We start from the raw sequence: 13,196 nt of genomic DNA, 5'->3' as shown, positions 1-13,196 counted from the left end.
TTTAGAAGAACTGAAAAGAACTCATATTCATTCATCAAGTGGCACTAAAAAGGTATGCCAGAATGAGGTAAGCCTGCCTTGGTGGTAATCTAGCAAAGTAAAATCGATATAACGAAATCAATAGAGATTGTGCACCGAAAAAAATCTGGATTTTCGCTAACCTTGATCTGGAAATCCAAGGTCCAGAAGTTTCAAAATATCATCGATCACATTTAGGTACAAAAATTCTTGTATGTTTTATTTAAAAATATTAGAACTAGAATTTATACATGGCATCTCTTTCATTTGTAAATATTTTTTGGTGGAATAATAAATGTGATTAGAGGTAAAAATAGACTTATACATAATTATTCATTTAAATTATGCTACATATAATTTATTTAGAATTTCATGTTTTCAAAATATCAGTGATTTAAATTTATAAAGACATTAATTTTTTGAAATGGGTCATTAATGATTTTACTCAAGAAATTTTCAGGATTTTTGAGTTGGGCTCACTATCACCCCTGAATCAATCAATCGCGATTTAAAATACAAACACGGTGAAAAATAATAACACTGAGAAGACTAAGTTAATATGTATATGAAAGTTAATTTTTCGACAGAAAAATATGATACTAAGCTAATAAAGCTATGCTATTGTATTTTTGACACATTTAGAAATATCACTTATTGAAAGAAGAAAAAAATTTCTTCAATTTAAGTACCATTATTGCTATGAGAGTCATGAAGGAAATTATGTATAATAATGCCAATGCAATATATCTATGATTTGAAATAAAATAGTTTCAACATATTATCTGGTATTAACAATTTCCAACTTCTTTTAAATATAGCAAAAGCAACAAAACAGTTTAATCAATAGTTTGAGGGCTACAACTGAAGCATTGCTTGCGGGCACAGAAATTCTTCCTAACAAGCCTGTTGCCTCAGAAACTAAAGACGAAAGCAAAGAAGAAGCATCGGCTGCTTCTGCGAGGCATCGTAAAAAGGGCCAGCTGCCCGGAAGATCGGACAGCATTTCCTCCCAGGTGAGACAGGAATATTTACTTTGAACAATTCATTTAAAATTTAACAAATAATTGTTTGGAAAAGTTTTAAGAGTGTTTCAAAGAAAAGAAAAAATTTATTAGTTAAACCATGTAGTCTCAGAAAACATCAGAATGCTTTTATCAATTTCATCACAACATTTAGCCTTTTTTTTTTCTTTGTGCTTTGACAGACAGCTTCTACATGATTGCCATTGTTATTTAGGCACTTACTGAGATGTAAATTCTTTAAAACTGGTGCAATCTGTTTATTTTCAGTGGAAAACCATGAAGTTAGTGGATAAAGCAAAACAAATAACAATGTGAATAAAGCACAAATAAAGGTACAGGAAGGGACATACTATAGTTTTGGATATATAAACAAGAACCTTCCTAGGAATCTAAAAATAAAATCACTGTGGTCATTTTGTGTTTAAACATTAGAGAAGGTTGTTTATAGAACCGAAACGATATTCTGTCTATCTCTGTATCTTTATTTGTGCTTTATTCATATTGTTTTACTTTATTCGTATATAACACAAAATGAAGTCTATTTTTAATACTGCTTTTCAACTTTTTATTTAAAATGCATTAACTTAAAAACTTTTTCTGTTTCTTAAAAGTTTAAAATCATGAGACTTTTGGAATTATGTTAATTTGATAAGTAAAAATAATAAGTAGATGGTTGATTTGTGTTGCATGTGACTTAGCTTATTACTTACTTTTTTTACTCATATTATAATTGGGATTTACTTTTCTTTTAATGTAATATTAGTTATGTCTTTTCCAGACTATTATTTTGATTCCTGTGTTTCATTTGAAACTCAAATTACCTCATTGAATTATAGTACAATTACACAGAATTTTCCATGATGAGAATGTTCCAAATATTTTAGTAAAATAAAAATTTACTGCATGTTAGTGAGAAGTTAGGTAAAAAAAATTGATAAACATGATGTTGCCATAGCAGGTGCCTGCGTAAGTGAAAATGCATTTCTGTGAAACTCAAATCTTGTACATCCAAGTTACTGATCACACACAAATTACGTTATTAAAAAGAAATAAAAGCTATTTATTAAAATAACTTGCATTGCAACTTTGTAATTAAGATAACTTAAGTAAATAAGTATTAAAATGTGTAAATGAAATTGTGTAGTTAAGTTCTATTTTTCTACCTATTTCTAAATTATAAGTAAATGTGATACACTGTCATATTGAAAATTGTTTAGAATGAATTTTTTCAGGCTTTAAATAAATTAAGGTATTAAATATTTTAAAGGCATGATAATATCTGTAAAAAAATATTTTAAAAAAAAGTCATATTTTTCTCTGCAAATCTGTTTTAATGTTGGCCTTACATACTTCAGTTTTTAAAGCTTCTTACCTTGGTGGCACAATAGCTCAGAATGACCTTTCTCCTGAATTCAAAGTTTTAAGTAACCCTATTTTTGGTTTTCCAGCTACTGATTTTCAATGTTCTTAAATCATCTTCAAGTCAGTCCATACTATTATAAATAAAATTATGGTAGAAATAGAATTTGTATTATAAGTTTAATATATTTTGAAGGATTATTTCATGATTTGTTAAATTATCAAAAATAAAGTTATTTTACAGGAACTTAAAAGTTTTGAATGACTAGCAGATCAAGGGACATTTCTTCATATAGCTTATGAACATTATTGACTATTGTTTCTGTCATTTTTTTGGATTTACAAGTAGTTTTAAACTAAAATGTAAAAATAAAGTTACTGGTACTTTTAATTTCAGAGTGGGAGAAAATTTTTGGCCCCTTCCCTTTCTGATGGAGCTGCACGGGCTGAAAAGGATAGGTTTCCAACAAAAAAATGGAATGCAAGGCAACCAGGTAATGATCAAACAATCGCAATATTATTTTGTTTTAAAGAAGTTTGTTATAATTACAATTTTATCATGTTTGAAACAAAAATAAGTCAAAAGATTTACATTTTTTAAAATTTTAATACGAGAAATTGTTAATTTTTGAAACCTAAAATTTGTGATTATGTATTTAAATAATTTATCTAGGGGTGGATTGAGCGTACGCGGGGCCCTAGGCCATTCAAATTTTGGGGGCCCTTAGATTACATTTTTATCTCGTATGTTTTTTATTTATTCAAATATAAAAGTATTTATACATCTTTTCATTCAGGACAGCATATTTGAAATAAAAGTAAATAATAAATTAAATTTTACTTCATTTTGTTAAATTAGAACTAAAAAAATTATTTTATTTTATTAATATATATTTGAAATCGATTTTTTTTTTAAAAAATCATTGTTTTTCTTAATTTTTTAAAATTTATTTTCAAAAAAGATTTTATAAGGGGGCCCCAGGCCATGTCCCAGTCTGGCCTAATGGATAAGCTGGCCTTGAATTTATCAGATGAGATGATTTAATTATTCTAAAGGGAAAATTTCCCTTTCATTATCAGCGCAAAAAAAAAGTTGCCAAATTCAACTGGGCATCACCACCTGAAAAACTAAAAAAAAAATCATCATAAAAATCATGGCCACTACATATTTTTTTTTTTTTTTTTTCAAAAATATTTGCGTGTACACAAACCCCTTTGGCACTTTTGCGAGTGTACTTGATGCGAACAGATACTAATACAGAAATATCCTCATTCATTGTATCTTTGTGTTGATTTTATTCTTCTTTGTGTTTAGTGAATTTAAGCTTTTAGTTTACAGATTGCTTTTAGAATGGCTATTAATTATTCAACTTAAGACTGCCCACATGGAGAAATGGTTACAGAATATGAAATATTAAAAAGCTGTAGTTTCTTTTTAAAAAAAATTATATGCTTATTGTTTTCTGCTTTCTATGAAAATTGCACAAAATTTAATTTCTGTTTAAAAATAATGTTTACAAGACTACATTTTATACTGCAGGATCCAAAAATCTTCCAGACTTGAGTGAAAGCAGTGAACTGTCTTCCCCTACTCCCGAAGAAGATGAAGGGGGTGCCCAACCCATAACTCAAAAAATGATCACTGTAGTCGTAGATGTCCAGTCATGGTGGACTTCACAGCTCGGCTACAATAGTGGTTCCGATTCTGAAGACTAAGTGTTATGAATTTTGGTGTTCTCCCATAATATGTGAAATTTTGGGTGTAATAAAAATTGTATGTTGTGTATATTGAATGTTTTTTTGAGATACACTGATTTGTTTGTCTTCATAACATTCTAAAATAATTTGATTTCATAATGGTACTTGAAAAACTATCCCTGCAAATATGCTTATAATAAATTTTCTAATTATAATCTAAGTTTAAATTGGGGTTCTCAACTCAAAGTTGTACATTTAAGCCTAAAATCTTGTAGTATTATAAATGTGCCACCTGGGTGGAATACCCTACCCTTGCTATGCTGTTTAGCGAATTTGCATTATTGCTGAAATTCAAAATATTCAATGACAGTTATTATTAGTTTCAGAGGGAAAAAAATTTAAACAAAAATGTCTCGTTTTACTTTTTAGAGCTATTAACACACATTTCCTTAAAATTTTGTAATTAATGTGTGCAAAAAATGTGAAAAGCAATATCAGTGTTTTCACTACAGCGCGAGAATCTCGCTTATTTTTTTCTTTTCTCGCATTAAAAAGTTATTAATGCGAGAAGATCGCGCACTCTATTATTCAAAATGAGTGAATTTTGGAAAAAAATTCGTCTTCTGCCATTTTGAATAAAATCCGTTTCACTTTTCTTCCTTGATCTTTCATTATTTTCAACATGGATCCCTGTTATCTAGCTTCCCTATTTACCAGTATTGTTCAGAACCGGTGCCAACAGCAGAACACAATGCCCCCCAAATGACAGAACACATTTTTCTGCAACCACATGTTCACGGAAGGTAAGATTTCTTCATGTAAGACGTTTACATTTTTTTCAATGCTACAAATTTACAATTTACTTAGAGATTCCGAATTGTTCAGCATCTGTTGCAAGGTTATTTAGCACTCAAAACCGAGTTAGGACAAAATATCTTATACAAATGACTGATAAATATTTGAGCAACCTAATGAGAATAGCTGATGAAAAAGTAGATATAGAACATTTTCCATGTGATGATGCAGCAAAAATATTCAATGCTTTAAAAATTAGATGTTAAAAATGTAATTAAAGAAATATTTTTTTCCAAGTCTATTCGCGTTATTTTAATTTTTAGAAATCTCACTTGACTTTTTGGGATCTTACCCTGTTTTTGAGAAAGAGTGAGAAATTCTCTCTCAGTTTTTTTCTGTAATGAAAACACTGAATATAAAAAACATTTATTTTGCTACTGTAAATGAGTTGTAGTATCTGTATATGCTGGGATAAAGAATGAAAAGAAATAAAAAAAATTCAAAATAAAAAATAATATTTTTAAAAACCACGTTTTTGTAGTGGAGAATAACAATTAAAAAAAAATTGAAAAGCGAAAAACGTGGGGCGCATGAAATACATACAGTAATATAACAGTAATGTTATATTAGTGTGTGTATGTGTGCTCTTGAGAATATGTATATTTATATCTATAATTGTAATTGTATCTGAATGCGGAATATGTTTGTGTATATGCATATGTATGTGGATGTATATGTGGCTGTGCATGTCTATGAGTAAGAAATTGTGTATATGCACTGTTATGTATTTCATGCACCCCACGTTTTTCAATTTTTTTTAATTATTATTCTCCACTACAAAAACGTGGTTTTTAAAAATATTATTTTTTATTTTAAATCATAATTTCTTTAATTTTTATTTTATATTTTTTAAAAATTATTAATTTTTAGTTATTATTCTTCACTACAAAAAACGTGGTTTTTAAAAATAAATTTTTTTATTTAGATTATTTTTCTTAGTCAAGACTACTACAAGACCACTACTAAAATAATAGAACTTTCATTTTAAATTAGGGATACCAAAATCTTTATAGAAAAACAGTACCTTTACAACTTTCATTAGTTTTATGCTGATGACAACCAAAACAATCTGGAAATGAATGAGGAAAAACTGGATCCTACCACGTGATTTTTCAGCCAATAAAAATACTCCGACAATAAAAATCTTTTCACCTGACATGTAATACTAATTTGAAATAATGGAATCAACAACAAAAGACAGTCTCGAAAATAATTTTTTTTTTTAAATTTTAATTTTTTTTTACTTTGTATGTCTTTTTTCTCTTCATTTTCATGCGTTGTCATCCAATTCTGAACTATGTGCCAAATTTGAAGTTTGTAGCTAGTCGGGAAGTTAGTTTAAAATCGATTACAAACTTCCACCCGGACAGACATACACGAAGGCAAGTTTATATGAACGTGGTAAAATATAGTTTGTTTAAGGAACTCCCTTCACTAGTCATTTACACCATTGTTGGTGAACATGGTTACGAGGTTCAATTATCAAGTAGAGGTATGGGGTAAAATTTCAGGGCAAGTTTTAACATGGGTCAGTGAAAGAAGTATGAAAACCTCCCATCTGTATAACATGCTTGTTTGTATAGTTGCTAACAACCTCAGACTCTACGGCAAGAGGAGTTCTTTAGATGGGCAGATTATAATAGCGTGTCTTTGTAATTAAACTTAGAACTATATTGATTCTATAGCTAGACCCTCATAGTTTATAAGCATCCGTAAAAAAATTATTTTCTACTCAGTATCCGTACAAAGAAAAAAATTTTCTGTAAATTTGGATTTCGCAAGGAAATTTTGTGTATTTTATACCTCACACAAGCAATGATAAATATGCAAACATCAAGCATGGCATTATGAAACAAAAGGACACAAAAAACGAAAATGTTAAAGGAATTACTAAAAGAAAACAAAAAATTTTTAAATCTAAATTATTAATTCTTCTATGTAAAAAAACGCACTTAAAAGCAGCAGAAATTTCACAAAAAGGATAAATGTAGCAATAAAGGAAACGAAGGAAATAAAAATATGACCACGGAAGCAGACATCTTCAGGGGGTACCAGCCCTGGTAGCCATAAAACAAAACCTTTTCTATTGAGGGGAAGGCGATTGCCTAAAGTAACACCCTCAGTACCATGAAGGTTTTGTATAGAAGTCCAAGAAAAAACATGAAATACAAAGAACTAATTTAGAAAATGTTTTTTCCTGGACTTCTATACAAAACCTTCGGGGTACTGAGGGTGTTACTTTAGGCAATTGCCTTCCCCTCAATAGAAAAGGTTTTGTTTTATGGCTACCGGGGCCAGTATCCCTTGAAGACGTCGTCTTCTGTGGTCATATTTTTATTTCCTTCGTTTCCTTTATTGCTACAAATGTTTAAGGCATATAGGACTCAAGGTGCAATCGTTCTTCTTCAATCTATAAGTAATGTAGGGTCAAGAGCAGCTCACGCTCAGGTAATATCATGCTTTAAGAAAGATTAGGTATTCATCTGATGTATTCTAAGAAAATTAAGAGGTCAAATTGTGAGAAATCTATAAGCCTTAAGTATTCTCTGATCGTCAAATTGTATATATAATTTGATGTAGAGAACGAAGGATAACTGTCAGTGTAGATTGTCTTCAATAGCTCATTTGAGTGGTTCTTAACATGTCCTCCCACAAAAATGTTACATAAGGATTCAAAGTTGCTATCACTGCCATTCTCCATACAAATAATTTTTGCCATTATGTGTGTTTTTGTATACAAAACAATAAAAAAAAATGTGAGTCATTCTTCATATGTCCAGGGTATCCGCGCACCAGGAAAGTCATGAATTTCGGTATTGAACATAATTCGTCATGAAATGTCATGATTTTAACTATTTTTTTAAAAAAATCATGGAAAGTCATGGATTTAGGTTGATGAAAAATCTAAATTTTAAAATGGAATCCCCCCCATCTCACGGTCTTCCGAATATCTGAATTTGTAATAAAATCCCCTCTCACAGTCATATTTTGTTAAAATATAAAATGTTTTTATCGTGTTCTTTAAAAATTATGTTCCTTCAAAAAATGAAAGAAAAAACATTATTTCTCGAATGAATTATCTTTTAAATTTCTTGATTTCAAAATTTTTATTATTTTTTATTTTATCAATTTAAAGTTTCAGCTGAAGCAAGCCAGTCATTGGCGAATTTTTTTAATTCCGAAACAAGAACAGAAAAATCAGGAGTATTTCTTTCCTTTCCAGTGAACAAGTAAAGTATCTTTAGAATATAATTTTGCAGAAAAAAAACTATTTGCTTTTGTATTTTTTTCAGCTATTTTATGGCTTCAACTCCTTCTTTACTGTTTTTTAAATTTAAAATCTTTAAATATGAAGATTCAGAGTATAACAGTTATGGTTATACCTATAATTTCAATTAATGTTATTATAATGCTTTTTTAAATTGATTGTTGTGTTTTTGTCGGAGAAAATAGTAACTTTGTTAAGTCGTGAAAAATTCTTGGAATTAGGCTTTCAATGGATGAATCTCAGGATTGCAGAAGCACAATGTGGTTAAGCAAATAAATACTTCAAACTTTGCGTTTAGATTTCTCAAGCACTTCAAATCAAAGGTGTTCAATACGTTTTTCGTTTTGCGCATTATTATGACAGACTACGATTCTGTAATTACCTAGAGAAAGAGGTTGCTTACCGAAATGTGTTATTATAGAATAAGTATTATGTAGCACCAGGGTTGGGCTTTTGGGCGTCCTAAACTGGTTTTGGACAGGACACGCGGGTTTTACTGTCTTAAACTGGGTAAAACTGTCCAAAAGTGTCCAAAACCTTGAACTTTGGTTAAAGGTAAAAATTCTATAAGTGTAACCATTGTACACATAATAATTACATGTATCAATAAATATTTGATATTTTTTATACAATTTACTATAACTTATTAAAAGAAAATAATATAATATAATAGGAAAAGGCTTATAATTTTTGAAGCTCCACAATTCATTGAACAACAAAAGTGAATACCTAATCCTTTAAATATAAATATGCCTTTAATACTGATAAATAATATTTTCGCATAAGTATAAATATGGCAATGTTAAAAAATAATAATTTTTCTAAAAAAAAAATACTAAATTTGTTCAAAAATTAACCTTTTATTTTTCACAATATTTTTTGAAAATTTTTTTATAATTTCTGCATCACAGGATGATAAAAAAGACATCTATTTAAAAAAAATTATTTTTAAATATAAATATATTAGTTTAAATTGAAAATACAAAATAACTGAAAAATGTATTAACAGTTTTGAAGGGCATAACACCAGTTTCAATTACTGACACATCACCACTAAGCTAAAAGAAATGAACATGAATGAAATAANTCCTTTGTTTAAATTGAAGAGTCAAACAATATTAATAAAACATTATACTTTTAAAAACAAATATTCTCTAGTATATTTAATTATCAATATGTTATTAATTCTATGTTTATTTTACCTCTTAAATATTGCTCAGATAAAATTGTGACATAATTTGAGTAAAAGGGTTTTGGACAGGACGGTTTAAACCATGGATTAATCCATTCTGTCCGAAACCTTGCCAATCCTGTGTAGCACACACGAAATGTTCTGGAAAAAACTATAAAATGTTGAGAATTTCACCTCTTTTTATTGACCTCTAGAGTGCTCCAGTGAAGGATTAAGAAAGAATTCTTCAGAATGAATGCCATACAAAAGTTTTCAATTTTCTAGTCTAAATAGATATTTTTTCCCCTCTTTGTAGGAAATTCGTTTAAACTGCTTCAACAAAAAAAAACTCAGAACTACAGAAGGGCAGGGTGCTAGAAACTAAAAGGACTTTCTCCTAAAAATAGATACCCATTACCAAAAAGGGAGCATAGTTTTTCATACATTTTTACCTAGCTCTTAAAACACCAAAAATCTACTAAGTTTTTAATTTTATCATTAACTAAAATTCGTCTGATAAACTTGCACATTCAATGAATCGGTTTTTTAAAATGAGCTTAATTCTCGAATTTTAAAATCTTATGTGTCGTAATAATGATGTATTAAAAAATCGGGATTTTAGAAAAGATGTTGAAATTCTGGAAAAGCAGAAAGTAACTGCAATAACTGCCAAAAAAGTGATCCAAAATTAAAGTAGATTTTTAATGCAATCCATTATACTACAACAGAAAGGTTTCTCACCAGTGAAAACAAACAGTACAGGCAGCTTTTGAAAAATTAAAAACTCTTTTTTTCAAAAATAATATTAAAAAAATGAGGGTTTTCACCAGTATGAATAAAACTACAATAAATTACATGGACCTTAAGTGAACAAAAAAACAACTTTTAACATAAACAAGAATATGGCTTTTAAATATCGTGAACATGACTGACTAGTTAGATAATTCTTTCTTGATAAAGCTCGATTGCATACACTACATGAGCAAGGTTTCTCACCAGTATGAACTGTGTGTAGTGAGATGACTTTTTCGTGAAATTTTTTTATTACATATATTACAAGAATAAGGCAACATTAGTATGAACAAGACTGTGTGAAGTGAGATGACTTTCTCGTGAAAATTTTTTATTACATACACAAGATTAAGGCTTCTCACCAGTATGAATATGATCGTGTCAAATAAGATGACATTTTTCTGAAAAACTCTTATTACACGTACTACAATAAGCCTTCTCACCAGTATGAACACGATCGTGTGTAGTTAGATTACCTTTTTCTGAAAAACTCTTATTACATATACTACAAGAATAAGGCATCTCACCAGTATGAACACGACCGTGCCTGGTGAGATGACTTTTATCTGAAAAACGTTTATTACATATACTACAAAAATAAGGCATCTCACCAGTATGAACACGACTATGTTTGGTGAGATTACTTTTTTCTGAAAAACTCTTATTGCATATATTACAAGAATAAGGCTTCTCACCAGTATGAACACGACCGTGTGTAGTGAGATGTCTTTTACATGAAATTTTTTTATTACATATATTACAAGAATAATGTTTCTCATCAGTATGAACACGAACGACTGTGTGTAGTGAGATGACTTTTTTGTGAAAAACTATTATTACATATATTACAAGAATAAGGCTTCTCACCAGTATGAACACGACTGTGTGTAATGAAATTACTTTTTAGTGAAAAATTTTTATTACATATACTACAAGAATAAGGCTTCTCACCAGTATGAACACGACCGTGAGTAGTGAGATGTCTTTTACGTGAAAAATTTTTATTACATATACTACAAGAATAAGGCTTCTCACCAGTATGCACACGACCGTGTGTAGTGAGATCACTTTTCCGTGAAAATATTTGATTACATATACTACAAGAATAAGGCTTCTCACTAGTATGAACAAGACAGTGTGTAATGAGATTACTTTTTTTTGAAAAACTCTTATTACATATACTACAAGAATAAGGCTTCTCACCAGTATGAACACGTCTGTGTGTAGTGAGATGACCTTTTTCTGAAAAACTCTTATTACATATACTACAAGAATAAGGCTTCTCACCAGTATGAACACGACTGTGTTTTGTCAGATAACTTTTTAGTGAAAAAAGTTTATAACATATACTACAAGAATAAGGCTTCTCACCAGTATGAGCATGATCATGTGTAGTGAGATGTCTTTTACATGAAAAACTTTTATTACATATATTACAAGAATAAGGCTTTTCACCAGTATGAACACGATTGTGTGTAGTGAGATGACTTTTTACAGAAAATTTTTTATTACATATAAGACAAGAATAAGGTTTCTCACCAGTATGAATACGACTGTGTGTAGTGAGATGAGTTTCTTGTGAAAAACTTTTATTACATATACTACAAGAATAAGGCTTCTCACCAGTATGAATACGACTGTGTGTAGTGAGATGAGTTTTTTGTGAAAAACTTTTATTACATATACTACAAGAATAAGGCTTCTCACCACTATGAACACGACTGTGTGCAGCGAGATGACTTATTCCTGAAAAATTTTTATTACATAAACTATAAGAAGTAGGTTTCTCACCAGTATGAACACCACTGTGTTTAGTCATATTACTTTTTTCTGAAAAACTTTTTTTACAGATACTACAAGAGGGTTTCTCCCCAGTTTGAACACGCCTGTGTGTAGTGAGATGACCTTTTTCTGAAAAACTTATTACATATACTACAAGAATAAGATTTTTCACCAGTATGAATTTTACACTGTTTACATACTTTTTCCTGAAAAACTCTTGTTAGAATAACAAGAATAAGGTTTACTTCTTTTGAATTAAATTAGGCCTTTAATAACTTATGATACTAAAAAGAGCATTTTCTATCAATTCACTTACTTTGACTAAATTTTTAATAAAGTAAAATATTATACTGTAGGAATGTGATCACCTTACAGCAGGAATATGATTTATTAATAGATGCATCTGTGAAAATATTAATTTAAATTATATTGACATGTAAATATTTTCTATTTTTCACAAACTACTTTAATATTTTTCGTTTGCTGAACATACCAACTAAATAGCTAAATTATTTCTCTTTATGTTTTTTTATCATAAAAAAAACTGCAGAATAATGTACAACTTTATGTATTAGATTCAATTAAATTCAATACTGAATTATATTCAATACTCAATCAAATTCAATGAATCCAGTTTTAGACATAGGAAGACATACAACAAAATTAACATGAACAAACATTAATGATATTAACTGTTTTGAACATGAAATTATCAAATTTAATTTCATTAGTAATTTATTCACACAGACACTGCAGAATTATAATTCATTATAAATTAAGCAAAAAAAAAACAATTTTTTTTTTCACTTTCACAAACTTAAAAAGATTAACATTATCTATTAAAATGTTTAAAAAAAATTTAATTGCCAACTTTTATATCCATGTTCCGTCAGGCACAAGAAAAGCAAGCTCTTATTCTTTAACATAAATATGAGAACGTCAAAAAGTTTAATTCTATTTTCGAGTCTTAAATTGCTATAACAGAATACAGAAAATATTTTCTCCGTATGAACAAGAAAACCACAATTTAAATTTCTTGCGTATAAATATCAAATCATGTGTATTATGAAAGGGTCCATTCTTACAGTTTACATTTAACACAACTCTAATCGAATGAGAGCCTAAATTGATAATCCTTTTCCCTCGACGATGATTGAAAGTGCGTTATTCACATTCTGTGTCAACACTCCTTAAATTAGAACATATTCATATATAATATAGAATATTTTAA

The 13,196-nt window shown here is 29.1% G+C and overlaps 2 protein-coding genes across 3 annotated transcripts in view; one reads left to right on the top strand and one right to left on the bottom strand.

Annotated features, from left to right (window-relative positions):
• The window catches only part of LOC107438763 (sodium leak channel non-selective protein na), a 55,288-nt gene extending 51,103 nt beyond the window's left edge, over positions 1–4,185 (top strand). For both annotated transcript variants that reach the window (XM_043044762.2, XM_043044761.2), the window contains exons 39-41: positions 837–1,031; positions 2,797–2,893; positions 3,940–4,185. In XM_043044762.2, coding sequence (XP_042900696.1) covers positions 837–1,031; positions 2,797–2,893; positions 3,940–4,115 — 468 coding nt within the window. In that variant the 3' untranslated portion in view covers positions 4,116–4,185. The remainder of the gene's footprint in view (positions 1–836; positions 1,032–2,796; positions 2,894–3,939) is intronic.
• Positions 4,186–10,069: 5,884 nt separating this feature from the next.
• On the bottom strand, positions 10,070–13,190 carry LOC139425024 (zinc finger protein 271-like). The gene has a single exon (XM_071177826.1). The coding sequence runs from the start codon at positions 12,000–12,002 to the stop codon at positions 10,962–10,964; it is 1,041 nt and encodes a 346-aa protein (XP_071033927.1). The 5' UTR covers positions 12,003–13,190; the 3' UTR covers positions 10,070–10,961.
• Positions 13,191–13,196: the final 6 nt, after the last annotated feature.

Source organism: Parasteatoda tepidariorum, chromosome 2, assembly GCF_043381705.1.
Source record: "Parasteatoda tepidariorum isolate YZ-2023 chromosome 2, CAS_Ptep_4.0, whole genome shotgun sequence".
Classification (NCBI taxonomy): domain Eukaryota; kingdom Metazoa; phylum Arthropoda; class Arachnida; order Araneae; family Theridiidae; genus Parasteatoda; species Parasteatoda tepidariorum.
This window is presented reverse-complemented; position numbering and strand designations above follow the sequence as displayed.

Coding starts and splice junctions, on each gene's coding strand:
- LOC139425024 (XM_071177826.1), bottom strand. CDS start 12,002: ATGACTAAACACAGTGGTGTTCATACTGGTGAGAAACCTACTTCTTAT.